The sequence below is a fragment of the Metopolophium dirhodum genome, chromosome 1 (assembly GCF_019925205.1).
Source record: "Metopolophium dirhodum isolate CAU chromosome 1, ASM1992520v1, whole genome shotgun sequence".
NCBI lineage: Eukaryota > Metazoa > Arthropoda > Insecta > Hemiptera > Aphididae > Metopolophium > Metopolophium dirhodum.
This window is the reverse complement of record NC_083560.1, coordinates 115,753,196-115,772,422: the sequence shown is the minus strand read 5'-3', so window position 1 is coordinate 115,772,422 and position 19,227 is coordinate 115,753,196. Positions and strand designations below refer to the sequence as shown.

General features: G+C 28.9%; 1 protein-coding gene across 3 annotated transcripts in view; it reads right to left on the bottom strand.

The window, feature by feature from the left end:
• Window positions 1-19,227, bottom strand: part of LOC132934327 (serine/threonine-protein kinase BRSK2) — a 118,846-nt gene that overhangs the window by 65,473 nt on the left and 34,146 nt on the right. For all 3 annotated transcript variants that reach the window (XM_061000621.1, XM_061000623.1, XM_061000622.1), the window contains exons 3-4: window positions 7,550-7,635; window positions 3,194-3,334 (exon numbers count right to left, since the gene is read on the bottom strand). In XM_061000621.1, coding sequence (XP_060856604.1) covers window positions 3,194-3,334; window positions 7,550-7,635 — 227 coding nt within the window. The remainder of the gene's footprint in view (window positions 1-3,193; window positions 3,335-7,549; window positions 7,636-19,227) is intronic.

The following is a 19,227-nucleotide window of genomic DNA, read 5'->3' as shown; positions in this document are numbered from 1 at the left end:
AATCGATTTTTTATCGTTATAAAGGAATTTTACCACTATAAGGAGTCTAAAATATAAGAGATATAGGTTACATAGAATCGTTGTTATTTTCCGTTGTAAGGAGATTTTCGTCTTTTAGGGAATCCGTTATAAGGAGGTTTAACTGCATATGTATATACTTAATAAGATGGTCACAACTGAATATAATTATTTCATATAAAATGTCATCAATATGATGAATAATAAGTTGTTGCAGCTCAATTTCATGTAAAAAATTGTATTCGATTATATGGAAATAGAATGCGAGCCCAAATTGTGGTGACATCTGCTGCGTAGGAGAATTGCCTATTCCGAGAAGTATATCGAATTGGACATTGTCATAATAAGAGGGAAGAATGTACATAATTGATCTCTTTGACTGGACTACATAAATAGGTTCTAAGACGGGGAGCATTCAGAAGTGATCAAACAGAGTTGGTGAAAGTTCCTTCACCATAGACTATCTGAAATTTTAATTGTAAAACTCTTAGAATATTTTCAAAAGTAATTACATATTAACGTATTTTAATATTAACTATTATTTCAACTTCAAAGGTAAGTCTCATACTCACATCTGTTCAAACTGATTTTGATATTGGTTTGCAAACAATAATGTATGATATAATTTTTAGTTTCGATAAACTAATCTATTCACATTCACCCTCAGGTAAAAATACTGTCTTACCATCATATTGGATATTTTTCCTCTTTCTACTGTTCAAAACATAAATTTTTTATGCATACATCTATACCGTGGATTAACATGGGCAACCCTCATACACAAAAAAAGCCTTGCTTTCAATAACCACAGCTCTTGACAATTACGACCTCTATTGTTACATCTAAACATATATTAACTTGAAAAATAAAACTCATCTTTATAAACTTTTTTAAAGCCAATATGGACCCATGAAATACAACTCTGGGGCTCAGCCAAACCCTCGAACATTAATAAAATCCAAATGTCTCCGTCAAATTACTAAAGCACCCTTTTATGTCTCAAACCACACTCTACACAAAGACCTCTCAATTTAAACTGTACAAAATGTAGCTATAAAAACTTCTACAAACGACTTCTGTCCAACATCCACAACCATAGCAATCCTCTCTCATCTCCGAACTATCTGCTCTTACCATTCTATGTGACCCCAGATGACCCTGGAAGACGACTAAATGGAAAATGGGGCAGCGATCTCCTAATTGATTGAAATACACACATATGCCATGAAGTTTTATTTTTAGATGTATTCTTCACGCAAGTCTAAATAACCACCTGTTTAAATACACCACTTTTGCTTATTGTCAACATTTTAACTTAGGTACAGATTGTGAAATATATATTTTAAAATGAACAAAAAAAAGGTTTCGATAAATGACAACCCTCCTATTTGAGACGATTTGTGCTTTCGCAATAATATACTATAAATACATACCTATTCGCGTTTTAAACCAAGTGGAGAATTCGTTTTACTCAAAATAAAAACGTCACATCATCTATCCACTGTTCGTTACGATAATTATTTAAAGTCACTATTCATTTTTCGACTGTATGCCTGTAACTATTTAACGCCGCAGGTATAACTAGGTAGGTACCTATCAAAATGAACCCACTCTTATTAATGATGCATCAGTTTAATGCGTCGCAGTAACGATAGTGTCTGGCGTCTGCAGTAATATTTTGTTACAAATCGATTATTGCGAGATGTTATTTAACACCTAGTCGTATCATTTATCATAACGTCTCACTAATAATACGCTACTCTTCGTTATTTTAAATAATACCATCTGGCGCCCACAAACTGACCTATTTCTATATATTATACGAGTCGCACAAAAATGTAATCTACGAATTTGACTAAAAACGGTTTGCCGAGTCGTACATTGTTTTTATACTGCAGGCAATTATTATTCAAACAATTATTTAGTTTGTACAGAAGTGACGTGAACTTCTGCGGTTAAATGCGTCGATTTAATTAATCTAATTAAAACATATTACATGCGTCTTTTGTATTTGTTTTTTTACCATGTAATATAATTGCAATATCATTATTGTACGATATAATATAATTCATGGTAATATATTTAATGGGCTTTTGAAAGTTATTAGGTTGCAGGTTGCTTCTGCACATTATTTATCTTGAATTGTGTTTATGACCAGAAAGAGCAATGTTTGAGGTAACATAATTAACAAAACCTAAGGTGATTCAAATTTTTTTGGATGAATTTAAAATGTATGTATTGCCGGTCAACTTAAAAATTCACAGGATTTGCACTGAAAAATGTTTGTCAACGCTTACACATGACTTAAAAACGTAAATAATTTTAAAATTAATTCTTATATAGGTGTAGATTAAATTTTACGCTACATAATTAATTTATAAACATATAAAATACATAAAATATGTGATACACACTACAAACACTTAAAGTGACGAGAATTTATTTTCTGGGTGATCTAACATTCGAAGGATCTTAAAGCCGATTTTTTTTTGTTATATGTAGTGGATAAATAATTTATTGAAATTAATTAAATATCCAAAACTTACACTAACGAAAACCTAAGAGTTTGAATGAATTTCATTATTTCAAAAAGTTTATTATTTATTCACATTTGATTTACTTATTTTTATTTTTCACAGAACATATGTATAAAAAATGTATATGCTATTTTTAAACTCAAATTATTTAAATATAATTTTATTGATTGTTTTACGCTACAATTATTTTCTTTTTACAAGTTTTGGGACTTAAAACGATATGATACTATTAGATTATATTTAATATATAAGCCATGGCATAAAATGGAAAATATATCATTGCTGAAATGTAATAACTCTACTATACAATTATATAATTGAGTATATCCAATACGTTCTTCAATTATAAGAATATATAATATTCAAGTATATTAAGTACCTATATTATGTCTTGCATTAGACAATGGCTCAATAAATTCTAAAACCGAATAATTAGTGCAAACATAAAAATATGTGATATTTAAATTTAAATTTTAAAAAACTGTTTAGCAATCAGCATTCATATATTTTATAATGTAATTAGTATGTAGTTATTATAACTAATAAATATAGGACAGTTTACTTATATATGGCTAACTACAAGATAAACTTATTGCCATGTCTTAGTATTATACGAAACGCATATTTATTAAACTTACCATATTAAATGACTGTGACAAAAGTCTAACGCAGAGATGATTTGTCGAAAAAATCTTCTAGCTTCTTTGGGTGTCAGCCTCCCCTTTTTAACCAAGTAGTCAAAAAGTTCGCCGCCGGACACGTGTTCCAGTATCAAGTATCTGAAATCGAAATTAATATAATTATTAAGCAACTGCAGCTGTTATCTGCAGGCTCTTTCGCTGTAGGTACAGTCGAAAATGTAGGTAATCACTTCCAAGAGGAGATGGTATTATTTGCGCCAAATTTAGTACTTTTAATCAAAACGAAATGGCATGGTATGTAAAATGGTATGTTCACTTTTAATTTCAATTATTAGAATAATTTACCTCATACATTTACTGAGCTCACATCAGTTATAGCACATAAAACGTGAATAAATAATAAGGGCTATTGCCTATTAACAACATGTAAGATTGGACAATGAATTATAATATTCTTGGTTCTTACATAATTTATTATTATCTGAAATATTGCCCATTTAAGTCATTCACAGTACGTAGGATATACATTATAGATACCTACAATTATAATAATTACTAATTAGCTTACATTTGTATACATTTTCTTGAAATGTATACCTACTATACCAAAGTATAAAAATTAACTTGATTTATGAAAATAATACAAAATAATAAAATACATATTAATAAGTTAAAAAATAATTAATATTAATTATTTTTAAGTGCCGCAAATTACAAATTTGATAAGATGAAAAATGTTGCAAATTAAAATTATTGTACCTAGTTACAAGATTACACAGAATTAAATAATTCTCTTTTATCGAGTTTTATGTGGCGCAAATGACCAAAATTGATTTTTCGATTAGGAGCAAAGTTTTTATTTGAATTTTGGTTGTTTTTGGCGCAAATTACACCCTTCCCAAGAACATATAACAAAAACGACGTTTATATAAATCGTGTCTTCGAAATAAAATAAGCCACGGCCTGGATGTTTGGAGTTTAACTGCAAGATTCATTGGCCAGATGTTGGCCATTAGTGTCGTTTCGCTCAGTCATCGTAACATAAATATCATAGAATTGGAAAAATATATCATCAGATAAAATATTTATTATAAAAAAAATATTTTAACGGTTGTCGGCTTACTGGGCCGTTCAAAATGCTGTTTTATCGTGCCTTGATTATAGGTGTATAAATAATGGTGATTAACTGAATTAAAATAAAATCTAATGTTATTTAAGATTAAAAAGTAATTTTGTCAAATAATTTTCAGTTAAAAATTCAAGGAAACTAATTTAATCCGTATAGTAAAAAAGTATCGGGTTTGTAAAAAATGTGTTATGTGATTAACCTCGCGTGTTGAACTGCACGCAATATTTAATCAAATATTTTATTTTTTAATTTCAATTTGATTAGCCTAAGCCTTAACTCCTAAGGTAACTGTGTATTACATATTCAGTTCAAATATATTCTTAATTGTACAAGTACAACAATGTAAAAACAAAAATAAAACGTTCAATTTTAAAATCTACATTAATGCTAATACAAAAATTAATTCTCGTGTATATCAACTTCAATTGAGATTTGTTGAAAATTTTAAGTTTTGATTATTATTATTCTTGAATTACAATCGAGGTACCACAATCGATTTCGTATTAAAAACGGTTACCTATTTGTCATAAAGTTCACTGTAAATTTTAGACTGTTTTGCAACTCTTCGGTAGTTTTTCTTTACGCTTGACGAAACCATTGAGAGAATCGATAAATCACCTCTTCAATGTACCAATTATATTTTGATTTTTAAGATTTAAATATATTTTTTTATAGAATGAATATAATAGTTGGTTTTTGTTAATTTAAAAATAACATTGTTAATGTTATAAAGCTATTTTTTCATGTTATATAAGTGAATTGTTGGAGTGATATGTAGTAACGATATATACTATGGATGGCTGTGTTTTCTACTGTTTTTATATACTGAAGATCTGGATTGATAGTATTTTGTTTGCAATATAAGGGGCGTTATATATTAGACGAAAGGTTTTCGGCTGAAATATTTGGTTTTATTTGCAGAACAACACTTTTGCATTCCGAATTATGCATCCACCAACAAAATCTGTGTAAAAATTATATTTACAAATTGGTTATTTTGAATTTTAGCAAAAAAAATTTAATAGTACAATGTAAATTTTTAAATTTTTGCTATTAAAAATAAAAAAATGTTTTAATATGAATTAGAACAGAGTTATTTTATTCGTCAGGTTTTTCAGTTATACTCAATACTTCCATAGATGGGAAGGTGTTTAGTTTTTTGTGGACAGGGTGTATGATTAAAAGTTGCTATTTTTACTATTTCTTAATGAAAAAGTAATGTGTTCGAGATCATACCAATCAGTCAGGTTTTATAAATACACCTGTGTAGATTTTTAGTGGCGATTAATAATTATAGTATCTTTATCTACATTACGAATCTTCGTGACCATAAATAATATTTTTCGTATGAGTTTTGTTTTATTTTTTATTAACTAGGTTGTTTAGGTTTTTTTTTAAACTAGCTTAATAACATCACATCGCTGATAAAATATTTAACGACGACAATTGTTCAGCAAACGTTCATACATTTATAAGCCATTATGACATTTGATTGATAAACAAATTATAATACCAACAAAGATATCATATGTACGTCTATACATAATACATATTGTACCGCACCTACTCGACAATATCATCGTTGAAACCGTACACCGATGTTTACTTTTTTTTACATGCCTTATATTTGCGTTATTTCATTCATTGGACAAATATTAATGCACATCAAGTCCGCTTTTCGGACGGTATTGAATGTCATTATTTACTTTATCTGTAAGCTGCGTTCGTTCCAAAAACAAAAACCATTATACTACCAGCTGTATATACGACCCATCGCATTTGTTTTCGAATACTCTGTACCTAATATTAATGCATTTTTAAACGATTAATTAACATTGACGCGTATACATATTGTATACAGGACAGAATGAAAATAAATGGAGTCGTTTTTGTTCATTGGACCACGTATAATAAATTTGTTTTTTTTTTTAAATTTAAAAACCTCATATTTCATAATATTATCAGCTTGGGTGAAAATTTATAAAAAACAAGTTAGGGAATACGCATCATCCTTCAAGCGTGATAGATCTCCAGGTTTCTATATACGTTAAGAAAGAAAACATTGTGTACCTGCCAAATAATTATATTAAATTAATAATAATTAAAATGTATAATCTTTTATTTAATAAGTAACTTTATCTTTACGCTATCATTGAGTAATAAAAAAAAGTACTACTAAAGTAATTAGTGAACGTCTTATATTGGTAAACAAAACGAGTAAATATAACTGTTTTATTTATCAATATTTAAATATTGCATATTGACAAGTGACAACCATGGAAATAAAAATATCGTAACCAGAATGAACCACCGATTTCATTGTGAAAACCTTGTATACAGTAGTAATAAATAATATGCTTAATACCATTGTGGCGCTGTTGTTATGATGCTGAATGCTTCAATGGTGCCACTATGGTTAAATCCACAATTTTATGGTAGAATTTCACATGCGATTTCTCAGTAATAATAATATAATACGATATTTGAACTATAGGATTGTAAGTCAGATAAGTTATATAGTTATTGTATTTCCTTTTGTATTTTATTTATTGCTCAAAACCCGATACTGATTTATTTGTATTTATTTTTCCCAACCCTACAAATAATATAAATATAACTTCCGGTGAAAAAGATTTAAGGCTGAACCTTTTTCAGACAAAATACATCAAAAGATCAGTGTTAAATACATCATTCCAGCTTTAGACCTTAAATCAATAAGTTAAGACTTAAAATACAAAATAAAATAAAGTAACTAAATGAAATTGTTCTACAAGTATATATTGTCCACACAACACCCATAATGGGTGATGGGTTACTCGATTTTTATCATAAGTTTGCATTTAAATTCTATGATTATGATTAGGATTTCACATTGAATTTTCAGGTGGTAGATATAATCAAGCCTGGTCAAGTTAACTATTTTTTTTTAACTCGTCAAGTTAAGTTAATATGGAAAAATCCTATAATGATATTTTTGGTACAGTTACATCAATCGTTTAGAATAAAGAAATATGTATACTGTATAGGTATTAGGTATACTATTGTTATTATTACATGCTGGTATTTCTTCCCGCACATATGATTGTGGTTAACTTATTGAAAGCAAATAAATATAATAATAAAATATAATGACTATAAAATATAATATCGGCATCGATTTTAATCGAATACCAATAAAATGAAATGCGAGTAAGCATTCAAAATATTTAAATAATTGAACTCACAGGTATCGTTTGTTTTCGTAGACGTCTGACAAGCCCAACACGTGCGGGTGGTCTATGAGTTTCATTATAGCAATCTCCCTTTCCACCTGGAACCGAAAAAAAACAAATATTAATTTTTCAATAGACTTCGAAAAAACTCAAACAGTATAATATATAGTTAGTATAATATCTGTTGGCTCTACGACGCACGTCCGAACATTTCAAGTTTATTAAAACTAAAAAACCAAAATCGATTTTTGAATACATATTCGAGTTTTCTTTAACTTTTTTTTGTTTAAAGATTATTTTGTTAAGTTCTGGAAATTTTTACTTTTGACTCCAAATACCAACTATATCCAATTTTCTACCAGAAACCGCCCTCAAATTTTAAAAAAGTTGTAAAAAATATTCCTCCGATCAGAATCTAAAAAATCTGCATACATAATTAGAGTATAAATGACTGAAGTTCTTATACATAGATAACGTTTAGATTTTTGTCTAAATAGCATATAGGTAGGTACACTATATACTATTTAGTGTCCTATGCTCACAGATAATAAATACTCGAAGCTTCAAAAATAGATAATTATGAATTGGCTGAATGTTGTAGTAATTTGTATTTTTTTTTTCTATTACCTAGTCTAATATGAAGCTTATTATAAGCTTTAATTCACTTAATTAATTAAATTATTATTTAAGTCTTTTTGACTTTTTTTTGTTTCTGATGAGTTGCTTATTACAAAAATATGTGCATTATTGTATATTTTTCATAATAATTTCTCCTATATTTTTTTTGAATTTCCAACTACAAAACCACAGATATACATACAAATTTATAAATTTAGAATTTTTAACTATACAATGTAAATAGTCGTGGTAGCTGTGATTATATTTGTTATATGTTATAACTTAAAAATAATTGTACGTTATTGTGGTTTTTTAATATAATTTTTGCTCTTTGTGTGATTTTTAGCAATTTTTTGATTCATTTCAATTGATTTGTTTAGGGTCATACACGGATTTCTACAACATTAGAACTTAAGTAATAAACCATAAATATCAACTATCAATCGTCATAATATTGCCATAGACAAAAGCGTTATGTTCACATTTTTATAAATCAACTAATAAACGAGAAAGGTATCTCTGAAATAATATAAAAAGCCTCTCCTGCAGCTTTGGCCATCGTACGGTACCCCTTATATCCCCAGACAATTGCGCGTATTATTTACAACTAACAAAAATATCAATAAATACGATATAACATGAAAAGTTTTATTGCGGGTACATGTGTTATGAATGATATTATATATATAGGTACCTACATCATGTATTAATATCATTAAAATGTGTACCAATATCTGTTATAATATAATTATAAGACAGGTGAAGTCGTTTAAAACGGCGGCTGATTAAATACGAAAACTACCCCTCAAATCCACTTGTGTTCGGTGTTGTTTTTCTTATTATACGGCCAGTGCTTATCACAATTAGTATTACAAACACCTCGGTCGAACACGTAACCTCTATGGTCCTATATAAGCCGTATGAACCTTGAACTTATCTATCTCATATGACTTTAGGTATTGAAGTTCGAATACATCGTATGTAAGGACCACGGTTAAAATATACGTATTACAGGGTTGAATTCAAATACCCAGGGATAAAAATGATATACGCCCATTCTCATTGAAATTACCCGAGGTGCAATAACTTTAATATTTCATTTTAATATGAGACATACCATTAAAAAGGGAGATTACTTAGCTCCTGGTTACATTTTATATTTGCATATTATCTACTACAGTACTTAATATACAGAAAATAATCTGACAACGAATACAAGAGCGCCTGCAAAATACATTTCCACTTGGGGCAAGATTAAAATCCAATGGCCAAGTATAAGTATTAGTATATTTTGGTATTATATAAGACGTACCTATATCTCTATTCTAATATAGCGTACCTACTACATCATTGTTACACTTTTTAATTTGAGAAATATTTTAAAAACCATATGATATGGCATATCATTAAATTAAGCGTAGTTGACCAAATTTTTTTTTTTTTTTTGGGGTGGGGGTAGCAAACAGAACTTTTAGATCCACTCATACCTGTGGGTACCCTTGCAATGAAAAATTCTTTACACGCTTCGTATTCATGAAAAAGTAATTTTTGTTATGTTCATTGGTTAATATTTAAAAAAATGTAATTAGTTTATATTATTTATAATTTTATATTTTAGATATTCAATTATAGCCGTTAAAAGGATTTCCATTCGACTATTGATGCATAGATCATACCCGAAATAGTGTTGAGAAAATATTACGCCCTGGTTCCCCCGGCAATAGGTATTCTGTCCTGTCGGACAAACGCTTTTGAATTTAAGACAGTTAAGTACACGGAGATCGTCTGATGGTGCTCTGGGAAGATGGAAAATAGTACCGTAGTTCAACCGGGTGTACCGGAAATGGTTACATTTACATATTAAGTCACCGTCGGCTTTGTATTTATGTTATACGTCTCGTGAATCGAAACACGAGGAAGAAGCTACTCCTAAACAAATTAAATACGATGTACGCATGTGGTGTGCGGGTGCGTGGGTGCTTATGTGTGGGTGTGTCGACCGTGTTATTATTACGTACTATATAGTATACATCGTACCTGCATGGAAATAAATATAAATTATTACGTTCCGGGAAATTATACGACGGAGCTCGTGCTTTGTAAAACAATCAAAGTTACTTTGTTGCCGCCGGTTGACAAAACTTCAATGGGCTTTTCGCGGTTACCATAATAATCAAACATAGATTAATTAATTAGTAGACAAAATATCGTAATACCGCGTTTCTCAGAAAACCTTCCGGTGGTATAAACCTTCCAAGAATATATTATAATATCGCCGGTATTTCGTGTTCCTCTTGCGCGACGCAAATGTAAATGATATCCGAAAATATTACGCACGCGCATACGACGCTTTGATCATTATTATTGTTATTATTATTATTATTGTTATATGGTTTTAACCGCAGACATGAACCGAGTTATTAAATATTAATAGTATAATACTACGACCACGCGAAACGATGTTTCGGCGGTGGCGTACATCGCAGACAAGAGCCATTAGAGGGTGCAGCGACTGCTGTTTTTCGGATAATATTTTGTTTTCGGCAATTATAAGACGGTACGAATTGCGAGGTCGCAAAAAATACAAAATACAATAGCATAGACATTTTACTGGGCGCAAACAAATTAAAAGAGTTTCTGCCTAGAGATGATTATTATAATCATATATCGGTAACAGCTGCAGCAGACTACTTCAATATTATTACCGTCCATATTTCTATGGGATTTATTGCACACAATTAAGTATACCTCAATAGTTTATAGGAGCTTAATAATAACATAATATTATCATAAAGCCGGAAAGCTCTAAACTTATTATTTGCCGTGTGTGTGAAATGAGTACAGAAACGAAAAAGTGAACAACGATTCAAATTTAATCACAGAACTAATGGAATATAAATATAGAAACTATATGAAAATAGCTCAGCTGTATGTTGCAAATTTCGAGTGTACCTCATCATTCATTACTAGGTCACGAATGTGAATTTGATTTGAATTCAACGATAAATCGTCGGCAGCTTCAAAAGCTTAAGTATAGTAAAAAGTAGGTTACCACTTTGCTGTACAGTTAGTAGGTGTCGAGAACCTATCGACATTGAGAAGTACCTATCTGTAATGTGTGTGTTAAATTTATTGTAATTCAAATGATGCATACGAAAAACGATTCTGATCGAAGACGGTCTGTCAGCCTATATTACTATAAGTATATTTTATCATATATTTCATATTACTGATATGGTAATTTATTTTACTATTATAGTAATAATGTAATATAGTAGGTTAATATTTGATTTTTCGTGGACATTTTTAGAAACAAAAAATCAAACATTTCGAATGCCTATAACTAGCTCAAAATATTATTTTAATTATTTTATGAAACTGTCAAGTATCTATAGTTAGAAAGTATATTCGTTTTTAAATTACAACAAAGTATTGATTTTGTCAAAAACTGGTTTTTTAAAATTTCGTCTGTTCAATGTTTCAACTAGATTCAACTTGGTAACAGAAACCACCTCCAATTCAAGTAGCTGGTGGAAAGTTATCGTCAAAGATTCCCGAACTCTAATTTTATTTTTTGTATATATAATGTTGAACTGACGTATTATAATATAATATACCTACAATGACACAATGTCTATTGTATAACTTTGAAATTTATAATTTTAACCACCTAATATCAAAACTTATTTGGCTACCTTGAAAAATCATTTTAAATGTTTCAATGTTGTATAGTCTTATCCGGGTATGGCATATTATTATAAAAAATGTTGGATTTACATATGTATTATATTTAAGTTGAAATTATAGTGGTGCCCTAATAAAATGTATATGATATATTATTATATTGTAGTAACTAGTAACGACTATAGTATTGTATTATACTATTATTACGATAATTATAAAATTAGTTCACAGTAAGTTCATTTACCTATAATAAATGTATCGTCAACTGACGCTAATCATCTGCTTTTTATGAGTTTGACTTCATGAGACTTTAAAGAATATTAAAACTAAAATATATTTAATTAACACGAAACTATGTAAATTATTTTTACAAGTGCCCTGATGTCCCATTATGTTGTTATTTTGTAGGATAAATTATGAAATTATTTCGTTTATCCAATTAAAACATGTTAACGCATCTGTGGAATTTTAGAGCAAAACACTTAAATTCAGAGAGGTTAATTTTGAGAAAATGTCATCTATTTTTTAATAAATGTAGTACTGGTTTTTGTAATATAATGTACAAAATGATTGTTTCTATATTTGTCGGTTGGACTATTCTTAAGCTTAGTTGCTTAATTAAAGAGAAAATTAAGAGTACAAATTTAAAATTGCTAAATAACCAATCTCATACTAATTTGTATAGTAAACTAAAGTATGTTTTTATATTTCATTTTACAATACAAAATAGAAGTATGTTATCGTAAAAAAACTGTCTATAACGAATACACGGAAGTTTGTAGTTGAAATATTACGAATTTACCAAGAAGTTTTTTTGTTTTAATTATTTGGGATTTTCTAAGTAACAATTTAATACGAACAATTTTCAATCCCGACAAATCCTAATCATTGCTTCCATTCATTTTTCAATTTACTAAAGATACGTCTTATTATTGGAACAACATATTTGGCCCTTCGTAGGTAAGTAGGCATAAGAAGTTAGTAGTGTGTTTTTTTCGAAAAAAAAATAATAATCATATTAAATCTAATTGCTTGCTCGCAGAAAATCTATAACGACCAGTAACTTTTTTAAAAGTTTGTTTTCTTAGTGCATATTATAAAGGATTTCGAAATAAAGTTTTTTTTCTCGATGTTGTAGTACTTTTAATATTCCACGAACCGATTTCCTATACACTTTTTAGAGCTTGAGTAAACTTTCCAATGGAGTGGTTTTTAAATATTTTTTTCTTAGGACGATTTGGAGCAGATTCGATTCAATCATCAACGTTGATCGTGTTATTGTTGAAAAAAAAATTCATCTATTTGTTACTTTAAACTTATGTCCAAAATAGAAAATTCCCTGTACTTTTAATATTTATAATTAAATAATAATTTTGAAAAACTTACAATAATCAGAAAACAACGGAAATATTTATGTTTATGAAACACAAGCATTTGAGAAGATTGATTTCGTTTTTTTTAGTATAGTTTAATAAATATAAATCACAACAATTTAAATTCCACTATTCCACTATTATTAATACTATAATTTCCTATAAACGGTGACATTAAAAAAATATTTAACTAATTTAAAGCTATTTATAGACACTTTAGATGTTATAAATCGTTTGATTTTTATCGGGTTATGTTAGACAACATTTTAAAAATATCAAAAGTATTTTCGGACAATTTTTTTTTATTAACATCCAAAGTTCAAGTTTTGACGAAATTGGATAATATTCAAACCTACAAACAAAAATAAATTATTACTTGTCTTGATGAAACGAGAAATGTTCGTATAAAGACATACAGATATCATATTACATTTGCACTTAATGAAATACGTAAAACATTATATTATTTATTAATTTCTGATTAATTTTGTTGACTAGAGACAATAAATATTTCTCAGAATCAGTTGGCGTACCTATGTCCTATATATCACGAGTTGTTTAATTTCTGCGGAGGAGTAACAAAGAATTTTCCCTGCAGTAATGCGTCTCAAACCCGATTATTAATAAAACATAATATTTCTAGAAACACAGAAAAGTGTTTCATTACAGTAAAAAGTTGAAAATTTTAGCGCACAACCATAGTCATTATAACAGCGTATTATATTGTTGGCAAATAATATATCAACCTCTCAAATGTCAAACGGGGGCATAACGTACTATTTTAGTTAAGAGTATGTAACGCCCTAATAAGGTAGGTAGGTACTATACGACGCAATATATTATTGTTTTGAAGATGAGTTATTATATTCCGCATTTTCTAGTTTATTTGAAAGTAATTAATAAATTAATTGTATTGGTTCATCAATAGAACATCCGCTTAATATGGTGAAAATGATTAAAAGTTAATTAAGTGAGGCACTAGACAGAGTAATTTTGTTTCAAACCGAGCCCCTGCGGTTTTTAAGTATTACATACAGTGCGTAGTATGTACCTAACAGACAGTGTACATATATATTAGTTTAGAAATTGAATCACGGCCCGTGGTATACTTTTCATTTTAATTATAAAATTTTTTCGCTAAATAGTAAATTAAAAAAATATAAATTGTTTATGTATCCCTTTTGTATAGACCTTTGCATCTCTTGCCATTTTCTGCGGTTCAAATTTCATTATAAATATAATTTTATAAACAAAACATTTCATATTCACCGGGACGCTTAGGTAGGTTATTATAGGTGGTTGGGTTGTATTATGGAAATAATATTATAACGAGGGATAGGGTCTGAGGAGAATGGGGTTGGGAGGTCGGCTGACCCACAATTTTTCCTCAATATTATGTAGCCTTATTCAGAATATTTTAATTTGAAAAAAAAGGAGAAGACGTTTTGCTGTATATATTAGTAAGTACCTATATAGACTGAGAAAATCAATTTTTAGTTGATGACATTGAATAATGTTGAATGATCAATATCCAAAGGTGCAAAATAGCGATCGCTGGGCGTGGGGCTAAGCCCCGCTGACTGTGGTAGTCCCCAATTTTTGGAACAACATATTTGTGTGAATAACTCTATTCAACAACGAAAATAATCAAGTTGAAATATTGTTCAAATTTAAGTATTTAACTGATGATCGTATCAGAGCTGATCAATGCAACCAGCCGCCAGGTCTTAAGAAACTAATTAAAACAAGAGACACGGTAAAAATACTTCAACCTAAAAATATTTATTTATACAAATTTGTTTTTGTATCTACTACCTACTCGTATTTATTTGTTACACGTGTACTCGTTTATTTGTTCTATTAAAATGTTTGTATAAATGTATACGAAAAAATCTAAATATTAATAAGTAAACTTTTGTTTTTGTAAATAACGCACGAACCGCAAGTTGGCCAACACTGATATAGAGTTTACCTCATCACGGAAGTCACTCAGTCACCGTTACAAATGTGTTAAATTTTAATAATAAATCATTACACACAAAAAAAGATTTTGATTGGAGACAGCCTCTATTTCTAAGGATATTTTAAAATGTAATTATAAAGTAGCTTTTTTTTCTATTACTAATGTAGTAGGAATTCATTTTTGCAGAAAATGTAAATACTAAAATATTTATAAAAAATTAGGATATGAGATTAATATTAATAATTCTAAATATTTAAAAAAAATATTATTGTGTATGGAAAAAAATATACCTACGTAAAGTGAGAAATTTAAGTCCTTGCGATTAATATTTTTTGGATTATCTCAAAATAACTAAATTGGTTTTTGAGTATTTTATTTAAATATCTATTCATTTTTTTTCCTGATTATTTTGAAATCTTCTTAGAAACTCTTACGCCGAAGTGCTAACTAGATCCCATTTGCTACCAGAAACATTTCTATTTTAGACTTAATATTCAATAATGTTCTTTAGAGGCAAAAACCACCAAACTACCCTTACATCATCGTTATAACATAATACGATCAAATGAGTTGTGGCGATATCAAAATATGAAATATTATGTTAATTAAACAGAAAGCAAAGTGATACTAAGCTTTGCATACACATTTAGTTGGTTGATGAGCACATAGAGTATATTATGATGATTTTCGTGAGCTAGGTTGACCCATCATACTATCATATACTGAAATTCTGGGTTCGCCACCGATTATAATCATCCACCCATTCAACATAATATAATATTCTGCCCTTAAATTCATAATACCTATTTAATATCCCACGCACTTATAACAGTCTATTGAGAATTGAATATAACCTTTTCGAGGTTTTTATCCCCATGGAATATAAACCAGCCATTATATAGTTGTAAATATATATATATAATATATGTATAACGAGTATATATATATATCTAAAGCACGAATATAATCAAAATGATTTTGCACCACTCGTGTCGTAGGCACATTGTATATAGTGTTATTTGACGTGGCGCAAGGGACGTGCCAGCATTCGATTTGTTCATTAGTGTTTAACGCAAAACAATTTAATTTTAATTTGCATATTATTATCAAACCATTTAAAATTTCGTTTCCATTGTACATTATAATAATATATTATATTATAACGAAATACTCGCGAATAAATGGCATAAAATATTTATTACCCCCCACTAAGTATATAGGTTTCACCTATACGTATTTCTGTGGAATATGAATTTAAGACTTATCCTTCTCACTATATTATAATATGTATATTGTAAAGCGTAGTGAATCAACTGATTCGTGCTTATATTATTATACTAGTACCTAACTGAAAAATCGGACGATCCCTTTAGTAAATAATATTTATTAAAGTAGATACCTCAACTATTTCCTTCCAATCGCGGCTGACTCACGAGTTTTGATAAAATAAAAATAATGTATAAAGAGGTACTTCGACGTAAAGTAGAATATTTATTTGTTGTTTGAATCGGAGAAAAAATGTCCGGACGGTATATAAACACCGTTGATGATCGACATTTATTTTCGCTCTGTGTACTCGTATTTTATATTTATCACAGATCGGCAATCGATACAAAATAATACGTTCGGAAAACTAATCTGAGCGGAACTTGATTAAAACCGCACTTGCTAACAATTCTCTTCAGCCCCCCAGGGCTGCAGTGGCTACCGAGAAGAATGAAAATAAAATAATAATCCCTTCCCTATAAAATAGCTACCTACCAACAATTGGATGAAATAATTTATATTAACGGACGTGACTAATTGAGACTATAGGAGTAGACTGAAAAGAAAAGCGATAAAATGAAACGTCATTGTAAAAGACATTTTTCCCTTCTCTCGGAATCGCAAATACTTAACCCCAGAACGGTTTCCATTTGTCGACTCCACGAACGCTGATCATTTTATACTGATTTTAATTCAGGGCTTGAAAACGTTATTAATTTAATCGGTCTAATACGTTAATAATAATAATATTTTTTTGGATACCGGTTACCGGTTTTATACGCCGGTCATGTTGTTAGCGGTAACCAATTACCGGTACTATATTCAAAATTACGGGTTACCGTTAAGTGATAACCGCTTCCAAAAAATTTCGATTACCGATTGAATACCGGTTTTCAAAAAAAAAAAATTGTACTACACCCATATACTTAATACAATATTCGTGTTGTTATAGGAATCAAGCTATTTTTAGATTTCCCAGTACAATATATGATGTGGAAGACGGGGACTATCGACTATTGAGTACCATCATTACCAACCAACGATATTTTATGTTATAGGCAGGTAGGAAATAGAAATGTAGAATACCAATTATTTGAGTAATAATTATTACAAGAATTTAGACTAGGGAAAATAAAACGATAATAATATCATAATAGTATGATTTAAGAATAGTTTTAAGAAGTTATTATTTATTAAACCATTAGTAGCTACGAACGTTTAATCATTTATGTAGCTAAAATAAATTAAACATATTATTATTATTATAGTTCATACGTAGAGGTAGTCAGTATTTATAAATACCGGTTAAAACATATTACGTTATTATAACGTTTTATGTTAGCTGAAAAATTGTCACGGTAACCGGTAACCGATAACCGGGAACACAGATAGGTTTATAATAACGGTAACTGATTATAGGTTCCTGAAAATTCCGGGAAATGACCGGTTTTCGGTAAAAACCGGTAACCGGTTTCAAGCCCTGGATTTTATTCTTATTTTAGAATTTTTACTGTAGGTTCGCTTGTTGGCAACATCTAATTCCAATCAGTTAGTCATAGACGTCTTCGTTTATTCTGCAAAATCCAAGTCCTAGCTCGTTTCAATCACTGATAACTCATAAGTAATGCACATAAAATTTATCAGAAATAGTCTAATACAGTAATACTTAAACAGGATGTTTATAGAAATATAATGTGATGTAATGTAGAAATATGCCTGACAAATGAAAAATGTATACTAAACGTATGAACAAATTATGGAAATTATATGGATGATAAATAATTTAAGATTTACACATTATGTCTAAAGGTTCCCAAAAATAATATTTTGAAAAGAGTTATTATACGTTTTTAATTAATTTTCTCCAAAAAAATATTGACATTTAAAAAAATGATTTATCTATTAGTCACATTTATAAATTTGTTTGCAATTTTTTAAAACATTAATTTTTCAAGAAACATAATCAGTATATAATAAAAATGACTAGGTGTTGTACCTAATTGTTTAGGATCTATGACAACCACGGATTGACCAGGGGGATGGTCTCGAGCACAATATTTCAACAATTTTATTATTGTGGTAATTGATGAAAATTTTCAAACCACCACTTTGAAAGAAGTAATGACATTAAATAATTACATAAATAGACGGCATACGTATAATAATATGTGCTATGAAAAATGAGTTGCCTCTATTTTACCAGCATTTTGCGAAAATATCATTTTTAGTATTTAATTTGTGTTCATAAGTTTATTGTACAAACTTTTTATATTTTTCAATCAATAAACGAAAAACTATCATTATTATATTCAACTTGAATAATAATATTTTTAACATATTGGACGTATTATGCATAAACAAAAAGTAAAACAATAAAATAATATTATGTCATGAGAGTTTATTTTATTTTAAAATTTAATACGTATGACGTATATACCTACAATAATAGGTATTGATGTGAAAAATGTAAATTAAATAACAGTATTTACGACAACAACTTGGTTTTAGGTAAGGATATAATATGAAAAGTAGGTAGGTACCATTCCGTTGCGTACTTAATCGAAAAATGTGAAAGATAATTTGTATTTTGTATCGAAAAAATTATTAATTTAAAAAAAATATATCTTCTATGATGCCCCTAAATCCGTCGTCAATCGCGGTTCTGTAGGCTACACTGCTTAATGTTTATGCTTTAAATTCGGGCCATATATAGACCATAATATACCTAGGTGCATGCTAAGCATTGATTATTGTTTAGTATATTAAATTTATAGTAAAAACAAAAT